General features: G+C 35.5%; 1 protein-coding gene across 18 annotated transcripts in view; it reads left to right on the top strand.

Annotated features, from left to right (window-relative positions):
• Positions 1–20,867, top strand: part of OtopLa (Otopetrin-like a) — a 239,965-nt gene extending 219,098 nt beyond the window's left edge. For 15 of the 18 annotated variants that reach the window (XM_067784675.1, XM_067784679.1, XM_067784672.1 and 12 more), the window contains 5 exons: positions 7,960–8,071; positions 8,149–8,309; positions 11,178–12,679; positions 12,774–13,134; positions 17,854–20,867. In XM_067784675.1, coding sequence (XP_067640776.1) covers positions 7,960–8,071; positions 8,149–8,309; positions 11,178–12,679; positions 12,774–13,134; positions 17,854–17,994 — 2,277 coding nt within the window. In that variant the 3' untranslated portion in view covers positions 17,995–20,867. The remainder of the gene's footprint in view (positions 1–7,959; positions 8,072–8,148; positions 8,310–11,177; positions 12,680–12,773; positions 13,135–17,853) is intronic. The other 3 variants (XM_067784665.1, XM_067784680.1, XM_067784682.1) reach the window with 1 other exon arrangement.
• The last annotated feature ends 2,038 nt before the right edge of the window (positions 20,868–22,905 follow it).

Raw genomic sequence — 22,905 nt, forward strand, 5'->3', positions numbered from 1 at the left:
CTACCTAGTACAAAGTAGCTTTTATTGCAAAGAGTGATACTTCGCTGGATTTCAAAGCTGATGTTGTGGTTTGTGTTAATGCTGGTTCCCAAATAAACGAAGTCTTCTACTGTTTCGAAATTATGGCTGTCAACAGTAGCGTGGTTACCAAGGCGCATATGCGCCCACTCTTTGTTCGATGGCAGCAGGTACTTCGTTTTGCCCTCACTCACCATCAAACCCATCTATACCGCTTCTTTTTCCAGTGTGGAGTAAGCAGAACTAATGGCGCTGGTGTTCAGCCCGATGATATCAATGTTATCAGCATATGACAGTAATTTCACGCTTTTATAGAATATTGTTCCAGACCCGTAAAGTTCTGCAGCTAGTATAATTTTCTCCAGCATCAAATTAAAGAAATCGCACGATAGCGGGTCACCCTGTCTGAAACCTCGTTTAGTTTCGAACGGCTCGGAGAGGTCCTTCCTAATTCTGGCTGAGCTGATGGCGTTGCTCAGCGTCATTTTTCACAGCCGTATAAGTTTTGCGCGGAAACTAGATTCAGACATAGCGGCATTTAGACAGCTCCTTCTCGTGCTGTCGAAGGCGCCTTTAAAATCGACAAAGATGTTATGTGTCTCGATTCTTTTATCACGGTTTTTTTCCAAGGTTTGGCGCATTGTGACAATGTGGTCGGTGGTAGATTTACCAGGTCTGAAGCCGCACTGATAAGGTCCAATCAGCCAATTCACGGTGGCTTTCAATCTTTCGCACAATACACTTGACAGGAACTTATATGCGATATTAAGAAGGCTGGTTCCGCGATGGTTGGCGTAGGTTGAAGTCTTCCCTTTCTTGTGGACTGGGCAGAGAACACTTAGATTCCAATCGTCGGGAACGCACTCGTCCGGCCATATTTTTCGAAGAAGCTGATGCATGCGCCTTATCAACTCCTCGCCACCGTCTCTGAATAGCTCCACTGTATAATTGAAACTCACCCTGAGTATATAATGCTTATGCTACACCCTAACCTGTTAAAATTCTTAATAGCGTCCTTGTAATCTCTAAAGCATACCTACATATATAATAAGAGTTTGTACTTTCAGTTTATCAATGTTTGAAAAAGTTGTCTGTGCAACAACAAATGTTTCTTTCTCCATATTTCTTCGCCCTTATCTCTAAAACGTATGAATACAAAAGTATTCTGTGAATAGCAAAATAAGCTTTCTGCCCCACAATCACATTTCGCGGTTATACCTACATATACATATGTAAGCGTGTATGTTTTAATAGATTACTTATGTATATGCGTCAAAGTTGCCAAGAAAAGCCGCGAATATTTCAAAATTTTTCACATTAATTGCAAAACAGACTAACTTATGGGCACTTGATATAAGCGCCAAGACATTTTTATTCGACTTGAGGTCTCATGACTGACAGATACAAGCACAGGCGCCCGTTTGGTGTGCGATGCAGCTGCCATCTAAGCAGAAGGTTTAGCAGCGAGTGATTTAAGTCAAGCATTTGGTTAGTCGTTCATTCAGTCAGTTAGTTGATGGTTCCATCATTATTGTCAATTGCACTCAAACTTACTGTCATATGCAGTTCACAAAATGTTGATCTTTTATACAATTTAACTCACATCACCACAAAGTTTACGTAAGTTTTCTATATTTTGCACTTTTATCTGTATATTTGTTGTTGCCGACGGCAACGATGACTCTAATGACTCTGGCTCCAAATCTTTGGTTATGCCTGTCTCATTGTTGCATCCATTTATGGGCCACATTACATTTAGTATTAATTACCAGTCAGCATCAAATTGCCTTAATTATATGGTCTTTGAAGTGATTTGAGGCTGTATTTGTTGTTGTTGTTGAAAAACAAGTGCGAAATTGGTAAGACAAATTGCAATAAAGTGTGCTGAATGAAAATGAAAATTTTGTAAAAAAAAACATATTTAGGAAAAGTGATTTTGGTGATTTAAACGGAAAAGTTGGTGTTAATAAGTCAAAGATTGGTTTTGAAGAGAAAGGGGTAGAACCCACAATACAAAATATAATAAGTACTAAAAATGAGTATAACAATTTTAGTTCGTCTCAAATCAATGATTTGAGATAAAGATTTAAAGTCGGCAAATAAAGTTTCAGTGTCAATTTTGCGTTACCGGAAGCCAATTTCCGTTTTCACTTATTGCTGAGTTTAACTGTCGCTTGACCTAGTGAGAACCAAGAATTGGCCTAAAAAGGTAGGTGAATGAATACGACTCTTGAGTCACAATAAAGAATATGCTGGGTTTCATTAGGTCCAAATGACTGACTTCAAAAACTGCCTTAAAATGACCCGCTGGTCATTAGTTGGCAAATGTGTTTTCATTTTGTCACAACTGACTCGATGTCGATAATGTAGTGTATGGCCAAAACAGAAGCTAAAGTTTGTTATTCATTTAATTCAAAACCCGTTTCAAGATTTCCACTGTGACATAATTTGAAATTGGGATGCCAAAATAAACTGCCTACATGTTAGCAAAAGCAACTTTAATGCCAAATGTGCCAATTCCTTGAACAATTTTTCACTTATCGGTCGATTTAATTGGCACTTCGTAGTCAAAACGGACGACAAACGCATTTGATGCTCTATGACGTGCCATTAGATGCAGATATAACCAAGTTTGTGGGCAAAATTGACTTAGTCAAAACCAGGCGTAAGTTTGGCGCTTAACCACCAAAGCAATTGGGAGCACCAAAGGAGGTCAAGTTTCCTCCACCTGCCACTCCCAACTTAGTAGAAGTCTCCTCCTTCATCTGCTTCAAAGCTGCAGTGTCCACTGAGATACTTTCCTGAGAGGAGTGTCCATTCGCATAACATGACCTAGCGAGCGAAGCTTTTGGGTTTTTACTCACTGCGCTATCGTCATATCTGCATAAAGCTCACATATCTCATCACTATACCTCCGTAGATACTCGCCGTTGACTCCATAGACAGTACCATAAATCTTTCGGAGAACTTTTCTCTCTACCACTCGTAGATCCATCTTACCGTTTCTCGACACAGTCTATGATTCCGAGCCATACATAAAGACAGGTATGATGAGCGACTTGTAGAGTGTGATTTTTGTTCATCGAGAGAGGACTTTGCTTTACAATTTCCTGCTCAGTCCACAGTATCACTTGTTAGCAAGAGTTATTCTTCGTTTGATTTCCAAACAGAAATTGGTTTTGATGTTTTTGTTGCTTAACAAATAGACGTTATCCTTCACAGTCTCGAATTTATATCCATCAACAGTGCCAATGCGTCGTAGTCAAAATGAAGCATACAACTTTTTATAAAAACAATAAAAAAATTGTGTGAGCACAAACTGGTAAAATCAACCGAACTACGTGACAATTCAACCGATATTTCTATCAATTTTTAGCTTTTAAATCAACTTCGCGCAAATTGTTGTTTCTGAATTTAATATTTTAACAGTCAAATCAACAAAAAAAAAGGTTCTTGAAAATTTCAGCCACAGCTCTGTTAGAAAAAAAATTGATATTTATCATTGCCTTTTCCAGGCCTTGTACGCTACCGGCACACCACGGAACCGCCTAAATCTGGTGTTATTATTAATGTAACCATAAAATTTCCAAAGAAAAATTTTAATAAAATAACAGTAGCTGTTGATATTACAGAGATTTCCGTGGCGCAATAAACATGAGAACAATGTAGTGAACGTCGTGAGAGCAATCTTCTTTTTAAAATTAGTTGTTGCATTTGCATAACATTAACATTTGTTCGCTGATGAAATTACTAATGTTATTAGTTCTTTTAACAGAAAAATTTGTTAGATTGATGAAGAATCTGTGATTTTTACAGAATATTGTTAATTTGGGACCAACAGTTTTTCTTCTGTTGAAATTATTGAAATTATTGTTTTCTTGACAAAATACTCACTTGACTTAACCATAAAATTTATTGAATAAGTGTTAATTCAACAACAACAAACCGGTCTAATAAATTAAGGAGACAAATGGGTTGGAAAAAACTTTTACACTCACCCTTGCATGCGGATAGAAAAGAACAAACTTTTGTGGTACAAACGAAATAAAAATGACTGCTAACCGCCAAACTTCTAACCAATGTATCAAAACCAAATTTCCCTACTTTTAAAATCCTGTGAAATTGAAATAAGGAAACATTGTAACTTAATGATGATATGCTTTTACTAATGCTACAATTTAAAAAATATCGCTCCTAAAAACGTATGGTAGAAACTTATATAATTGCAGCACGCTTAGCATTCAAACAGTAGCAACCCTTTAAAGCTACACTCAAGAAAACACTAAAAAAAGTACATCATAGCATTACTAACATTTCTTGTAAAACTATCACGTTGCCATTCAGTAAATTTCCTAAACAGATATTTTGCTAATTTTAAATTCTTTTCTATTTTTATACCCAGCTGTACTTGTAAACAGGGTATTATAACTTTGATTGGACAACGGTTGGTTGTACAGGTATAAACGAATCGAGATAGATATAGGCCATATAACCATATGTGACCCGGTCATAAGCCACCTTTTCATAGACCGGGTCACATATATCTATCAAAAACATTAGTATCGAAAAAAATTTGATTAACTAATCCTGTCCGTCGGTTAACAAGATAACTTAAGCAAATATATAGATGAGATATATTCGCCAAATGAAAATGAGCGAAATCAGAAGATAACCACGACCACTATTTCAATATCGAAAATTTAGGAAAAAGGAAAAAAAGGTATAATATTAAAACAAATACGGCTAAGTTAAGAAATTTAGTAGGTGGATTGGTTTTATGACGCATAACATTAAAATAAATAAAAAATAAATGTAAGGCGCGATAACTTCCGAAGAGATTTAAGGCCGAGCTTCTCTTCCAATTTGCGTTGTGCTCCTTTTAAATTTTCCTACAAATTGGCGGGACGGGACCTATTTGTTTTATGCCGACTCCGAACGGCATTTGCAAGGCAGATGAGTTTTCACTGAAAGCTTTTCATGACAGAAATACACTCGGAGCGCATGCCAAACACTGCCGAGGGGCGACTCCGCTTCGAAAAATTTTCTTCTAATTGAAAAAAAACTTGTTTCTAAAATTTTGATGATGCTTTGCCTGGGGCGTGACCCCATGGTCTTCGGTGTGGTAGGCGGAGCACGCTACCATCACACCACGGCAGGCGCACAACATTAACTTCCAAAAAATTTTGAATATGGGCGTGGCACCACCCACATTTAGAAAAAGAAAATTTGGAAGTTTAACAAGTCCTAAATTAAAAGTCGTTAAAGATATTACATCGAAATTTGGCAGAGATACTATTCTTGCCAAAATATATATAAACTGAGCAAAAATATTCAAAATCATATAAAGACCACGCCCACTCTTTCTATTGGTCTAAACTTAAAAAAGTTAGCAATAAATCTATATTATTTAACTACATTTTATTGATATGCTACCTCAGTAGTGGTATGCTTGAGCTAAGAACAAAACATAAACCAAATCTAAAATATTAGTGTTGAGGGAATGTAGCAGGTATCCTTCTTTTCGTTGGCCTTATGGTAGCCAGTTTATAGAGATTGTAAATGACTACAAGTATCTGGGAGTTCTCTTTAATCACAAACTATACTTTACAAAGCATCTCGAGGCAAAACTAACTGAGGTTAAAACAGCGATAAATGCTATCTGGTTAAAATACATAAATAACCCTCACATTTGTATCTCAAATAAGATGAACATTTTCGAGGCAGCATGTAGGCCCATTATGTTTTATGGTGCGCAAGTCTGGGGTGTTGATAAGTTTGAATGCGTAGAGAAACTACTACTACGCTTCTTTTTAACAAAGATAATTTTTTTACCAGCTAATACATCAAACTATATGTTAGCCGTGTTTTTTAACACGCGCGTATACGTTTCGTTTGCGCGTGTTAAAAAACGCCTATCTTCGCTTAGATAATGCTTAGGAGACCCATCTAGCGGCTGTGGTAAAACAACTAGCTACAGCAACAGGGTGTACCGAAAAGCGGAGACGCAACGCTCTGATGGCCATAGGGTATAACATATAGCTGAATCAGTTGCGATGAATTGTGGACACACATATAATACATAGAATTAGTGTACAGGGTGAAACAAAGACACATATTTCAGTTACATCTGAGTATAATGCGTATTGAAATTTAGTAGGACAAAATTTATGCGCAGCAATTTCAGAGGTGTATTTATAGTTTGTCTCTTAGCAGTCAATATAAAGTTTAAGCGTAAACGGATATACGCGTGTTAAAAAACACGGCTGTTACACCATGAATCAGGTTTATCGTCGTTTTTCAGTCACAGCTTTGTAGCAGAGGAAACAGTGAGACAAGGGTCGTACTGGGATAAAAAGTGGAGAAACGTTTCTGAAAGTGTCGACATGATGCCTCTGTCTGATTTTTCTTCCGCATGGCTTAATATGAGCATACCAATTTTACTAGAGAAATTGATTCAAAAAAAGTTTGCAGACTATGCCGATAGTTTTTTTAAGTCGTCACATGATCTTTACTCCGACTTGATCCCTATGTAAGTCTGATTTTCCGAGCAAGGGGTGGCTTGCTAAATCTTAATGCTCGATGTTTTAAAAATGTTTTTTTCCAAAAACAGTTATATGTGCAATTTATGAGTACACTGAAAGAAAAATACTGGTAAAATCAACCGAAATACGGGTCAATTCAACCGAAATTTCTGTCAGTTTTTATCCATCGCAACAAGATGTTGAACCAACTGCGCGAAATCGTTGATTCTTAATTGACCGTTTTAGTAGTCAAATGAACAAAAAAAGTTCTTGCGACAGCTTTGTACGAAAGTACCTATGTTGCGGCATTTGTAAGGCAGACGAGTTTTCACTGAGATTTTTCATGGCAGAAATACACTCGGAGTGCTTGCCGAACAGTGCCGAGGGGCGACCACGCTTAGGGAAATTTTGTTCTAATTGAAAACCCTTATTTCTAAAATTTTTATGTTGCTTTGCCCGAGGTGTGAACCCAGGGTCTGCGGTGTGGTAGGCGGTGCACGTTACCATCACATCACGGCGGCCGCCATATACATACGTAAATATGTGCATACATATAGTACACAACATACATAAGTACAAAGTAGAGAGCGCAGTGAGCTTAAAATTCTTTTTGAAATTTGCTCATGTATTGACTGTTGATGGCTGTTGAAATGACCAGTGACATCAATTGTGTTAACAAAAAAATCAGTTAGATTGATTAGGAATCTGTCAAATTTTTGATTTTTGTTGACTTAAGAGCGACAATTTCTCTTCTGTTGAAATGACTAAACTAATTTGTTCGCTTGACAAAGAACTCGTTCGAATTAACCATAATTCGATCAATTTCACCGAATCTCCGTTAAGTCAAAAACAAAAGAACCGATTTTATTAGCACCATTTCTTTCAGTGTAGATGAAGACACCTATCACTTCATTGGGGTATGTCCTATATATAAAGACATGCGGTTTAATTGTTTTGGTGAGAAAGTTTTCGATATGCAGAACGTGGTAAATATCCTTAAGGTTTATAGCTAAAATTCACTCTTTGTTTATATAAGATATTGCCTTAAGTATAGAGAACTTATTGTCAACGAATTTTCATAAATGAGTTGTTTATTTATAAGTGATATTAAGACTCACGACATTTATTGTTATTGTCTGAAATCTTTATTTATTTTTATTTTTATATATTTATAGTTTAATTCATTTTGCTTTACTTTTGTAGTTGAAAGAAAATAAATAAATCACTACTACTACTAATATGTTAACCACACCAAGCAAACAACAACACCGTTTCAAGTACACAGCTGGATATATAATGTTCGGTTTCAGTCGAACTTTGAGTTTCTTATTAGTTAAATCCAAGTTTGTTTTTGTTATATATAAATACATATAAAATAAAAATAATAACCATATTTGTTTAATAACATTTTTCCCTCCAGGATTCACAAGCTGAAGCTGAAGTCGCTGTAACCCCGAAAAATACACGAAAACGCAAGACCACTCATAGCGATCCAACTCATGGTAGCTTCTTTTTGCGCGTGGGCGCCATCGGTTAGTAAACCCTCACTTTTATACATTAAAGTGCACAATATAACGGTGTAATGTGTCTTTTACATTCTATTGTTTAGCTTTTGGTTTGGGCGCTATGATCTATATTGGCTTGGAATTTGGCTCTTTCTTTGAGATTCCCTTCGATTCACCATGTCATCATATTTTGATCGGTGTTAACCCTCTACTTCAAATGATATTCACCTTTATGCAAATGTACTTCATTTTCATGAATGCCAGAGTAAGTACTTTTTTTTTCTAAAAACGTAGAAATTATTTTAATTTGTACGGCCTAAAGATTTAGAAAAAAGAACCTTCAACGAAAAATAAAACAATTTTTATAATAAAATTTTTAACTGTTGAGATCCCTGATTTTCATAGAGCTTACGATTTCTTCTTGAGATTCTCGCTTTTGTTCGGGATGAAATTGGGAGCTCTAATAATAATATTGCCAATGCTGCGATTATGTTGAATATTTCGATGCCCTCGAGCCTTAAGAGCATTTCGTGATTGGAATAGGGATGAAACGATACCAGGAAAGTAACGATCCCTGTACTTGCAATTAGGATTGTAAAAAAGTATCTATATCGCCTTAGTAACGAATCGAAAGTATCCATTCTTACTTATTTACAACAGGGATGGACTGCTAAATACGTACAAATGGCCTCAGTATCAATAACCCGAAGGTGGAAATCAAAATTTTTACATCTGTAGAGAGATATTTGTGAAAAACAGTGGAAAGTTGTTATTTGGTTAATGTATTTTTCATGCATTTATTGAACACACATTTGCTGGATTTACATAGAACTCTTCCCGCTTTGCTTCGGTTTGACAGCACCATAAGCCTAGAATTTTACTTAGAACGCTTAGCCCGATGGATGAATTCAATGTATGCCCGGCCACACATGTATCTTTTTACACAAAGTTTCTGAAATGTTAGGGATGACTAAAGTTAAGATATTATTAGCTTAAGGCGCTTTAAAAGCGTGAATCTGGCCCTACGTGAACATATTGGTCGATTCAAAGCGAAGGAATTGGCAATGCGTTTTATTATTTTCTTAAAGCGCGAAGCGACGGAAGAGTTTATGCAGTTTCCTTTATAAGCAACTATGAGACCCGGCAGACGTTGTTCTGCCCTAACTTTGTTCTATCTGTATAACTTCTAGAAGTTTTTATCTCTTGCTCTCCCTCTCAATTTTCCTTATCCTTTTACTCACTCCTACCTCTGCTTTTCTGTTTCCTTTTCTCCTTTTCCGTCTTCTCTTCACTTTTTTTCCGCTCCATCTATCCCTATCCCTCTACCTTCGCATAACTATATCTCTTTCTCCTTCCCTCTTTTCTCTTCTCCCTAGTACTTTTTATTCTTCTCCATACCATATTCCCCATCCCAATTCCAGTTTCAGTTAGAGTTCCAGCCCAAGGCCCATACCCAGTCCCAGCTCCAGCCCCAGTCCCAGCCCGAGTGCAACTTCCAGCGCCAGTCCCACTACAAGTCGGTCCTTGGTGATTTCCTCGGAAATAAAAATGTCGTAAATACTAATCCAGGCAAAAGGCTACCTACATATATACCAAATTTCAGGCAAATCGAAACGTGAACACAATTTGTTCGAATACATTGAAGAATTTTTCTCTCCATTGGAACCATATTCGTAATTCGACAAGAGTAAGCGAAATCGGTAAAACCGGTATCGAGTTTTGCGCTTAGCAAAAGTATAGACAGCTACGCGTAACCCCCAGCGGGTTAGGGGCCTAGAATATACCCGAGTTAGGTATGCCTGTCGTAAGAGGCGACTAAAATACCACTCTGTTTTAATGGGTTGTGTAGCGGAATCCTTTCAAGGGGTCGCCAGCAGAACTGGTAACTCCTCCAACCCAAATTTGACCTACGAGTGGCGAATCCTCTTTAGCAGCCGAAGATCTGGCGACCACAGGCTGCTCATGGATCTCTGGGGTGGGGAGGCGGTATGGTCTAGAAGGATCTATGTGGTCATACTAAATCGCTAAAGGGATCTATATCCCGCAAAGGACCGTCAACATCGATAACACTCCTTAACGATTTTCTCGTAAAACAACAACACATCCAGCTACATGTACTAAGAAGTATCATATCGCGAGAAGCCAATATTCGCAAGTTATTGCTTCTCTAACAAATTCGAGAAAACGTAAGCTCTAAGAAAAATATCAAATTTGGAACTCCTTGCGTCTATCTGTATGCCTCTTTTTCGTCATGAAAAATTCAGGGAACTCCAAATTTCTTTACAAAACCCTACCGTTAATGTTTCGAGATCTGTGAGCTGCGTATTTGTTCTGATGATTTTTGGGCAAAATATAGTTATTTTGCTGATCGTAATGAGGTTTTGACCCTGGCCGCGATTTACCTTGTACACAGATATTTCTTCTTGTACAAATTCGAGAGATCGTAAGCTCTAAGAAAAATAGTTATTAAGTGCTTGTATATGTGCCCTTATGTTTGACATAAAAAGCCATTTGGGTGATATTTGTTTCTGACTTATACTCTGATTGGCTTTTAAATTTTTATCTTTAGTAATATTTCGACGGAGGAGTGTAAGATTGCGCTATCTCAGGAAAAGGTTTAAAACCGCGCTGTTCTAGAAATTGTATTGAAAATTCCATGACGCAACATTAATCAAAATTTTGGAACAAAATAATTTTGAAATGGTATTTTAGAACAAGCAACTGGGATTAGCCGATCTTCCACTCAGCCAACATCAATTTGTTACTAAGCTGAGCTAACAATTTAAGTTGCTATAAGTTGGCATATTCATTGCATGCATAATACATTTCTTTTCCAAATTTAACTCAAAATTTTTATATGCGATATTGTTTTTGTATGCAGACTATGCCGCCATATGAGGTACAGTATTTCAACTCATGTTATTTTTAATGTTCTTATATTTTTATTTACCCTAATGGCTTTTTAAGGCCCACCTGCAGAACGCCACGACTTAAACTCATACAATTTTGACAGCTTCTGTAATAAATTCTGAGTTCTGCAAGTGGCTCAAAAATTTTACTGTGTTATAAAATTTAACTCATTTCAAATTTTTTGTCATACCTACTGGTATTCTTCTCTACTCTATAATTTCAGCTTAATATACATCGCTTCAAGGTGATTGCTCGCTTTGGTCTCATGCACGTTGTCGCCACAAATATTTGCGTTTGGATACGTACATTGGTCAAAGAATCATTACTCGAAATCACACTCTATCATCAACGTGGCGCACCTGATCCAGATGCATCACCCATTGCTAAATCCATACGTCAACATGCATTACGACATGCTGGTACAGTTCTGCGCACTCACGCCGGTCCGAATGAAGAATTTGAGGTACTGGATGGTGAGGATTTATTACCCGCCAATGCCTACAAAACCGATAATGTACTCTCGAAATTGGTGCGCAAAACTGTTGATGGCATCTCTAAGTCATTGGATATGGGCGGTAATGCTGGCGCTAATGCCGATGTCGCATTAAATACGCTTATCTCATCCACCACTAGACCCCTGTTAAGTAGTACACGCACCATCACCTCTAGCACTAGTACCACCACTACCCCACGTAACTACTTCAGCTCACCATCGCATCTACAGTGGCAAAGTACTACTATGGCACGCAAGTTGAAGAAGTTTATCACGAGCACTACAGCTGCCACGACCACTACGTTGGGCACAACGCCTAGTAAAACTACTACACCATCGGCAACAATGCTGGCGAGCAGCACTTTATCCACCACAACCACAACAACTACGACCACTGAGGCACCACCCTTCAGACATTATTTTGAACATTCGGCATTTACGACTGGTGCTCCAAATATTGCCACCGATTATTTAACTACCACACGCGGAGCTCATATCGATTTTTCAGCACCTACTACCGCCGATAGTGTATCCTCGTCGAGCATCGGTGCGAGCTTAGCATCATTCTTTAGTAATTTGGTCTCATCGACACCAAGTACCACCGTTACCACAAACACACCGCCAACAACAACTGAGAATGCTTTGAATGTTATGACTAATTTACTTGGACCGGGCATGAATAATTTCCAAACATACTCAGGCATTTCTCATCCAGAATCGACTGGCATTGTGAGTTTTGAAAATATTGAAAGTCTTGATAATATCTATCCCGCCGCTTTATCGTCCAATATTGGTACTTTAAATTCGACCGCTTGTGGACGCGTCGATATAATGGGCACAATTGTTTACGATTCGGCACCATTTTTATATCCCTTCATAATTGAATATTCATTAATCGGCGCTGTTGTTCTGTATGTAATGTGGAAACATATTGGACGTTATCCTGGACGCATGAACGATGAAGATTTGGAACATCGTTTGGAAGTAATGTTATCACGGCGTGCTGTTGCAATGGCTCATCAAGCACGCTCTGGGCGTGTCGATTGCGTTGGCTCGTCAAAGGGTTTGTTCTTTGGTCTGTTGTTGTTGGTAGGTGCTTTGATATGCCTGATACTCTTCTTCGTCTTGGTGCGTCATCAGCAGTTCTCGCTGCTAGCAATTTATCTTGCCGATGCAAGTCATTGTATACTCATGGCATTCGCCGTGCTTGCTATCATTATTGGATTTATAAGGTAAGGTATCCCTTTAAATACTATTTAGTACTACATATATAAAACTCTAATAAAAAACGCACTCTATCTTTAATATATCTTCTCCCCTCCACAGAGTTAGAAATTTGAAATTCCGCTGCGAAGAGCAATCCAATCTCAATGACATTTTATTACGCATCTCCGCTTTTGGTCTATTCACTTATTCGGTATTTGGCGTCATTGCCGGTAGTTTGAAAGCGTTCGAAAGCGAACCGAATCTTCTAGTCATGACCACAAGCGCTGTAGCAGTATTCCAGGTGATCTTACAATTGCTCTTCATAGCTGATGTTTCACGTCGTCGTGTACATTTGCCCGAACATGATCGCAGCAAACCGGGCCGTCAAATTGTCACATTCCTATTGATTTGCAATGTGGCTATGTTTGCTATTTACACATTTGATGCTCAAAAAGTATTCGCCAATCCTGTAAGTAGATATGTACGTGAGCGATATATGAAGATATGTTTTACCGAAAAAATTTATTTAAATTTGTGTTCTTTTACGAAATTCAAAAACAAAACGCATAAGTACATGAGAGATGACGCAGAGTTCTGTGCTTTATGGTTTTGAAGTGTATTGCATTTTCTAGTTTTTGCATGATTTGCTTTTTTAAGTAGAGAAAATAAATATTATTAGAATTATAAGGAAGAACTCTAAATTAGATATCATTACATATCTCAAATCTAATCTTTTTTCATTCTTGTTGGTTGATTCGCTTATTTCGTTTCCTATTCAATTCTCATATCATTCATATACTAAATTCAACATATTCATTTTGTGGGGATTTAACTAATCATGATTTTAAAATTAAACTTTATACAATTAAAAGAAAGTTATTAGCTATTTTCCATTTTTAAAGTGATGAATTATCTTTCATTCAATTATGTAAAATAATTGTTTATGTAGCAGATCCGGCTCTTAAATTTGTTTATTTCTCTTTTGCAAGTAATAATTTCGTATATTCCATGTACGATTCTATGATAAATTCGATACATATGTATCTAGTCGCTCAACTTCTTCATCCCATGTAGTCATGTTGTTGTCGTTGTTGTTGTAGGTGCTTTGCCCCATTCAATAGGTGCAACCACTCACAAATTGTCATCAATATCCTCTAACGGAACTCCAAGGAAACTTTCAGTTTCAACAGGGGTGAACTAGAGTGAGAGGGGTATTCGAGTCGTTGATTCCAAATTGCAATTAAAAAGATGGTTGGTGTCATGTGGGGACACGTTGCAAGCAGAACATACATTATGTATGTCAGTGTTGTTTCTGGATAGGTAAAAGTTTAACCTGTTACAGTATCCAGTTCGAAATTGATCCAGAGTGATTCATCGTTCAGGTTTCAAGAGAATAATCGTATAGCTAAGCTCAATTGATGAGGTGTATTTATGAGTTTCGATGCTTATTAGTCGTAAGATTACTTTAGTTCTTAATTTTTTCTACTGGAATAAAACAGTCTAAATTAAGGACGTTTTTACCAATCCCAAACCATACATACGATTTTCATACTTTTCTCAACTGATTTAAAAAAAAAACAAACGTCGTTGTTGTTGCTGTTGTAGCGATAAAGATACACCGCGGAGGTTTGAGGGAGTCTTATCGATGTTGATGTTCCTTTGCCAAATATAGACCCGGTACATTCCGGTAACAAGCATCATTAGAGTACAAGCCTGACCATCTCGGGAGCGATTTGATATGAACACTAATCTTCTAGACTATCCCGCCCCACCCCTATTTTCATGGAGAACTTGGACTCGCCAGAGCCTGGCAAGCTATAGAAATAGGATTCGCCACGGGTAGGTGAGTTTGAAAATTGGGTGCAAGAAGCTATACATTGAAAGGGTTGCGCTGCACCTTAAGGCATTTGGGTTACACTTTGAATCTTTTGTTTATTTTAGTCGCCTCTTACGACAGGCATACTTGCAGCGCAATAATTTTGGGTTAATTTAAAAAAAAAATGCCTTGCTTATCTTTCATGGATTTTCTGGATTTACTCGAACCCATTTTCTACATTTATTCGAGCCGGAGATCACAATATTTGTCCGTAATCAACTCAAACTACTCCAAAGTAGAATTTCTTAAATAACTCGACTGTTAACCTATATTTTCGACTATTACATAATAAAATCGCCTCTGTTGTCGAACTCTGGAAGAAGTTTTCCTTCTATTTATTGCGACATCACAGCAAACCACATTAACTCCTGACTGCATAAACTGACAATTTCCGGGACTCTCATTCCGTCGTTTTTAAAAGAATTTAATTAAAAACTTATGTTATCGTCATAAGAACTGTTGATCTTACAAATTTGTAGCAATGTTGAAGTGTATGCACACATCAATTTTAGAAGCTAATCCTCAATCCCATGGATGGCATAGTTGTTATTATTGGGCCCACCTTAGCATCGGGTGTAATTCTGGTCGTATCTTCCCATGCTTCCTGAGTGACAATTGAATACCCTAATTATTTTGTTGACGGTGGTAAGATCCTCGTATACAACGGCGAACGACAATAGCTTTGTTAACGTAGTTATCATAGCAAAAGGTTCGAAACCCTATCGTAAAGGCGTGTGTATAGACCAGAAAAATGGAAGAAACTTTTGAAAATTCCCTTTGAGGCAGATTTCCCAATATATATTCTTCATTTATAGTTCTGACAAAGTTTAATTCTAGTTTACTTTTCAGTTATTTGCGTTCGCTTGCAATGGCGTCGAATATACCTAACAAGCATTTGGGGCTTCAGTACCATTAGAGCTCATGTTGATAACTGGAATATTTCTAAGATTTCAATAGTTGTTTTAAAGGAGTGGCCCAACTTGAGAATCATAGCGTTTCCACGCAAAAGGGGATTTTTATTATAAAGCAAAACATGCTGTTACTTAAATTGAAAAAAATAATATTTCTCAACTTCTATGCAAGTGTGGTTTTCTAATTGGACTCAAATGTAGCATTCCAATGCTACATTATATGCAGGAAAATAAAATAAAAAATGTATTATTTATTTTTAATTTATAACGCTTCATGACAAATCAGGTGCCTCTTTCTCACAATAAAGAGCTGTTAGCTGTTTTGGAACCACATGAAGAAGATTTTTTCAACGCCACCACATCCCGATATCCAATGTAGGATATCAACTGGAGAAATGTGCTGTATGTTCATTTGAGAACTATACATTTCTCAAAGTTTGGAGAATAATTTGAGAATGACGTTGGAGATCAACTCGAGAACTATAAACTTAGAAAATTTCTCAAAGGTTGGATAGTGATTGGAGAGTGATGTCGGATATCAACTTGATGACTATCAGGTTCGAGAATAATAAGAGAATGCTATTGAATATCAACCCCAAAACTAGATATATTTTTGCGTAGTACAAAATACAGCTGTTGCTGTTGTATCTACAAATTATCTAGATAATAAAAAACCAATGTTGCCGCACAAAAAAGCCTATTCCAAAGGCGGACTTAAACTGTGACTGAAAAACTGTTCTGTTGTTTAACTGGAGTTTAAGGTTGGCAAGATTTTAAGAACACTTAGGTAAAGCTTAGCTTAACCAACTAACGAAAAAACGGTCCTATGACATTAAACAATTTACTCGATTCAAGGTTCGATTCGAGCTCAAGGCCAGAACAATAATTTTTTTCTAATGACAATTGTTGTTATTTTTGAATTTTTATAAATTTGAAAAATTGTATTTTGTTTTTGGAATAGTAAGTAGAAAATTTTTTCTGACAACCTCCCATAGCTGCGCAGATAGATACATTTCGAAGGGTGCTAAGCCTTCATCATCAGTACGCAAAGAAAACTCAACGCACAGAGTCTCGAGATATAGGGCAAAACGTGGACCCGGGTACCCCTGGAATGTGTTTATAGAATATGGATAACAAATGAAAGCTGTTGATGAGTGCTTTAGTAGAGGGTAATTTTCATACACCTGGGTGACTAGGGTCTCGAGATATAGGCCAAAACGTGGGCTCGTGAACGCCTAGATAGTGTTTTTACATTATGGGTATCAAATTGAACCTGCTGATGAGTGCTTTAGTACAGGGTAGTTTTCATACCTATTGGTGACTAGGGTCTCGAAATATAGTCCAAAACGTGGATCAACGTAACACTAGGATGTGTTTTTACATTATGGATATCAAATTGAAGCTGTTGATATGTGCTTTAGTACAGAGTAAGTCTTATGCCGCTGGGTGACTACGGTCTCGGGATAAAGGCCAAAACGTGGACCCGGATACACCTAGAATGTGTTTTTACATTATGGGTATCAAATTGAAGCTGTTGATGTGTGCTTTAGTACAGAGTAAGTTTTACACTGCTGGGTGACTAGGATCTCGAGATACAGGCGAAAACATGGACCCAGATACCCCTATAATGTGTGTATATTATGGATATAAAATGAAAGCTGTTGCTGAGAGCTTTAAAGTAATTTTCATTGTGATATTCGATTTAGTCGCATCAACCTGGCAAAACTGATAAATATGCATGCGAAGCCGAAATAAAGACATGAATTAATAACACCCACATACCTAGTTACATACGTCCTATTCGATTTGCCTGAAATTTGGTATATATTAGTATTTACGATGCTTTTTTCCGTGAAGTAGACCAGAGACGGACTGGGACTGCGATTAGGACTAGGACTGGGGCTGAGACGGAGACCGAGCGTGCGACTGGGACTGAGAGTCGGAAAGGGACTGTAAAAAATACATACCACCCTCTGGGAATGACAATAAGATATGAAGAAGAATGAGAAAAACTTGAGAGATGAGAAAAGAGAGAAGGAGACTGAGAAAGGATAGAATGAGACGAAGATGGAGATAGATGAAGCGTAAAATACGGAGGGAGGAGTGAATACAAAGATTGGGAAAAAGTGAAGAGAGGCGAGGGCAGAATTAGGCGGAAAACCCTTATTAAAATGTATGCAGATAGACCAAATTTAGGGCAGAACAACGTCTGCCGGGTCTGCTAGGTTATTATAGAAAAAGATTACATAATTTTCACTTCTCATATCTTCATGTATTGCGTATGTATGTAAAAGTTTTGCACTTTTGATGTTCTGTAGAGCTAGAAAATATTAAATTTCCTTTTTGGCAAAATTTACTTAAATATTCATAATTTCTCTCCGTCTTCTTTTATCTTATGATTTAAAATATGCAGGTTCAACTTGACTTCTACGGCTTTGTGCCATGGTCAATAATACAACGCATTACACTGCCACTCTGCATTTTCCATCGTTTCCATAGCGCTGTGACACTAGCAGAAATCTGGAAGACAACGTACAAGGCACGTTTGGAATAAAGCGATATGATGCTGATCAAGTTGAGAGCTTAAAAGAGCTAGAGAACAAATTTCAGTGACCATAAGGAAGCTATTTAAAAAAGAAGCGTATGAAACTGCCAAACAAAAATTAAAATTAACAAACTGGTACCAAAGTTGAGAAAGGATAATATATTGATATGAAAAAAATATACAAGAAATATGTAAGATTACCTTTAATATGAATAAGTTAAAACAAACTAAGAATGAAATGGCAAAAAAAAAAACATTAAAAAGCAAGTACGTCAAATGCATGACAGCGAAATTAGAACAAATAAAAAATAAGAAGGCAGTTAAGAAAGAAAAGTTCAAAAATAAGCAAAAAACCTTGTAGAAAGTATGGTTGAATGAGAATAGAGTGCAGTTGAAAAGAGGAAGCAACTCGCATATTACAAGATAGAACAACTTGCATACACATATATTCATACAACCGAGCGCAGTCACACATACATATGTATATGTTAAAGTTATAACATACATACAACATTGAAATACACACACTGAAAGAAATCAAATAGCAAAAAGGATGAGCAAAAAAAGAAATTGAAAAATAGTAAAAAATAATTAACAAAACATTAATAAATTCATCATATGTGACCTGGAATCATGAAACGACCCTATTGTGCGAAAATACCGTTCTTCACTTTTTGAGTGATTCTTACAGGAAATTTAACGCTCTTTCCAATGGAACAAAACGCAGTTTTCTATCTTTCTTAGTTTTTCACAAGTCGCATTTAAAGCCAAATCGGACCACAAATAGGATTTTTTGAAATATTCCGATCCATGTGCCACCTATCTGAGTTTTTTTTCTTTCTTATTATTGCATTGTCATGGGGTTCTGAACTATATTCCAAGTTTCAAGCTTGTAGCTTATCGGGAGGTTAATATAATAATATATATATAACTTGTTTCGCACAAAAGGGTCGTTTCATGATTCCAGGTCACATGTATAGTCTATTGTACCAGCATCTGCGCATCTGAGTCAGAGTAGCCAGGAAAAAAATTGTAAATTTAAGTATAAAATTAAGATTTTACTTATTAATTATTACAAAAGAATTAGAAGTAAAAAATAAAATATTAATTTAAAAATTATTAAATATTATTAAGCGAGTACAATTTGTAGATTTGCAAAAGTGTGTAAAACTAACTTTTAAGTCAGCGTACTAATTTTAATTTATTATATACATGCAATTAAGTAGTAGACAGAAAATTTGTTTAAATTAAAAATTTAAAAAATTGGTTTTTTTTTTTTGATATTTTAAGAGTAAAAAAAAATTAAACATTTAGTAAATTTATATAATTTTTTTAATTATTGTATGGAAACTGTGCTTTAAAAAAATATATGCAAAATATTATGTATATATTTTATATTATTTTTAAAGAACATTTTGCAATTTTTTTGGTATTTAATTTTTAAAAGTTTTTTTTTTTTAAAAGAGGCATTTTTTTATATGTTGATCTTTACAAATTTATTACTGTAGAGCACCTTAAGCATTATTGTTATTATATTATTATTTATATAGTCATATTTTTGAAATATGTAAGCTGTAGAATATACTAACAGCAACGCCTACTTGAACATTTGAAGGGCCGCAAAGGCGAAAATTTGTTAGTATGTACTTAAAAAAATTTTAAATATTTACTTGTTTAACGGTTTTGTAAATTTTAAATTTTCAAAATTTTTATTTTAATTGAATTTAAAAAAAATTAGTTTTTGAATTATAAAACACACAAATTTCTATTTTTCAAAATGTTTATTTTTATCTTAAAAAATTTACAAAAGCAACATTCTATTAATTTATCTATAAAACATACCCAGTGGTATACCATATGTATATTTTGTGAAAATAATAAATTGCAGTCGAATATGTATTTATTTTATAGTTTAATATCTAAGCAACTTTATACATATATATATAACTCTTCATTCAATGTAATGAAAAAACAAAAAAATAAAAATTTAATATAATATATTATGGTAATGTTAAGTTAATTAAAGCTAAAGTTATACACCCACATATGTATTAATATTAAACAAAATATGACAAAATACAAAAACAGAAAAAAAACTCATAAAACTATTGTTGTTTATTTATTATTTATGCAGTTACTAAATGATAGTTTCTTTATCTAAAACAACTGCAGAGTTTATATAAAAATTATACATATATATGTAGTATATAGTTATACTGAGTGATCTTAAAGTATACATTTAACTATGCATACTACATTATTCTACAAATGTGTTATCATGTATTTTTTTTTTTTTTTTTTTTTTTTGTTGTAAATTATAAAAGAGTATTAGAGTCGTTGTGTAGGCTAATCATGTATACTTATTTGAGCCATATATATATTTTTTTCTTTTTCATCCGGCAGATAATCGTATAAGAAAACGGTTCCATACTTAATATTAAATTCGCTGTGTGACAAGAAAAATATTTAATACATTCGTTGTTGGTCTTATGCAAAAAACGCGTTCTCAGATTAGCGAATACTCCCTCGGAAATCTAGAGCTAGTGGCCAAAACCACTTTTTCATTGAATCAGGCCCGTTTTTTCAGTACAAGTTCAAGTCCGTTTGTCAGTTAAAGCAAGCTTAATTCTGCAGTTTTTTAGTCGATATTGCAGGGTTAAGCTCTAGTTAACCTATCAGTTATTTGCGCTTGTTCGCAATGGCGTCAAATATATCCAAAAAGCCTTTGGGGCTTGAGTACCATTAGAGCTCATGTTGATAACTTGCATATTTCTAAAATCCCAAGAGTTGTTTCGAAAAAAAAAGCCTCAACTTGAGTATTATAGCAAAAAACGAATTTTTTATAAAGCAAAAAATGCTGTTAGTTAAACGAAAAAAACAAAGATAGTTGTGCTTAAGTGTTTCTCTCTAGTTGGACTCAAATGTAAGGTTTCAATACTACAGTATTTTATTGAAAATAAAATAAAACATGATTAGTTTATTTCTAATTTATAACGCTTAACTACTGCTACCAATAAGGTGTTCATTTCTCCCACTAAACAGCTGCTGGCTTTTGTGGTACCACCTTCGAGAAGATTTATATTTAACTCCACCTCAACTCGATATCTAACGTAGGATATCAACTGGAGAACTGTGCTGGATATTCATACAAGAACTATACATTTCTCAAAATCTTCCAAAGCTGGTAGAATAGTTATAGAACGACGTTGGAGATAAACTTGAGAACTATAAATTTTGCAAAATTTTTTAGATAATTATGTTGGATATCAAAACTATCAGGTTTAATATTAATTATAATGTTGGATTACAACTCAACAACTAGATATATATTTTTGAAGGCTGGGGAAATTTTGTTCATGTTTGTTGGGTAAACAAAATCCAGCTGTTGCCACGTCTACAAAATATCTAGATAATAAAGGCCGCGGCATAATGAAATATTTCATATAGATGCGTTTAACACAAGCCTATGCATTCCCATAACATCGCCACAATCAACCAAGCTGTTGCGTTTATAAATATGAAGCAACTTCAGACCTGGCAATTGAACTTTATTTCGGCTTGCTCATACACATACAAAATTCCGCGAGGCACTGTTATAAAAATTCTCGCCATACAACAAAAATACCAACATATTTTGTGTCGTATTCATTTGTTACATTGTAGCTTTTAATTGTGAAAAACGTTAGAAAAGTTTCACCTGCAAAGTGTGCCAGCACCCTTAGCCAAAGCAAATGTCAAATTCTTCTTCTTATGCTTTTTTGCAACAAAAGTTTGCAAGTTGGCTCCTTTTTCATGTCGGATGGCGCCAGTGTCGCTCAATCTACCGTTCTACATAAAAATAGGTGCAATCTACTCATAATGCATAAGATTGAAAAACATGCTTATGTGACGGGGCTTTAAAAAAGCAATATTGCCGTAAAAGAAAAGGCCAGCCTCGAGGCGACCTTAAAATGTGACTAAAAAACTGCTCTGGACTGGAAACCACTTGCACTCAAACGATAACTATGCATTTGACAAACTGTTTCTAAAAATTATAATAAGCTATGGATATAACGAGTATTATTTGTCGCTCGTTCACATATGTCATTAATCACACCGTAAAACGTAACATGGTTCCTGAACTGGAGTTTAAATTTGACTGGAGCTTAAGCAAACTTAGTTTAAGCTTAGCTTAAAGAACTACTGAAAAACCGGGCCTAAGGCATTTTCGGTGTATAAATTATTCATTTATTTAAGTAGATAACTTGTTCGTAGAATAAGCATTAATAAAGTTTTGCAATAATATATTGTCCAACCTATTAAAAAATATTGAAGGGTGTATTCCAAAAATTGGAGTATGTAGTTTGTGTATGTTGCACCAGACCTATAACATAAGTTATATCTCGTGTTTTTTCACAATCATATGATATTTCTATCTAGTTCAACTTAATGAGAGATAAGGTATAATGAATTATAGAAATCTGTAACAGAATTCACGTCATTTTCTTTGATTATTAATTAGACATTGATAGTTTGAAGAAAATATTAAACTAAAATAGAATTAAAAACCTTCCATCAAGTCATAGAATCATTATCACAAAAGCATGCATCAAAAAAAAAAAAAAAAAAAAAATAAAAATTATTTCCAGTAAATAGTAAGACACTGCTGATTTTTTCCTTCGCCATTTGCAACCAGTTAGACGATTTCTAGCTGTAATTTCAATATATTCAGTCTTTACTGTAAACCAGATAGTTTTTATATGAAATAAATTGATATGTTTGGAACCACATCTAAAAATTTAAGCGTGTAAAAGCATTTTTCTTATAGAATTCATAGTTTTTTGCAGGAATAAACTTTAAACAAGGACTGTTCCGAAAAAGTGCACACCTTTAATTAGTTATGTTTCGAAGTGGACGGTAAAGAAGTGTTGGAGAGAGTGA

This window comes from Eurosta solidaginis, chromosome 4 (genome assembly GCF_040869045.1).
Source record: "Eurosta solidaginis isolate ZX-2024a chromosome 4, ASM4086904v1, whole genome shotgun sequence".
In the NCBI taxonomy this organism is placed as follows: domain Eukaryota; kingdom Metazoa; phylum Arthropoda; class Insecta; order Diptera; family Tephritidae; genus Eurosta; species Eurosta solidaginis.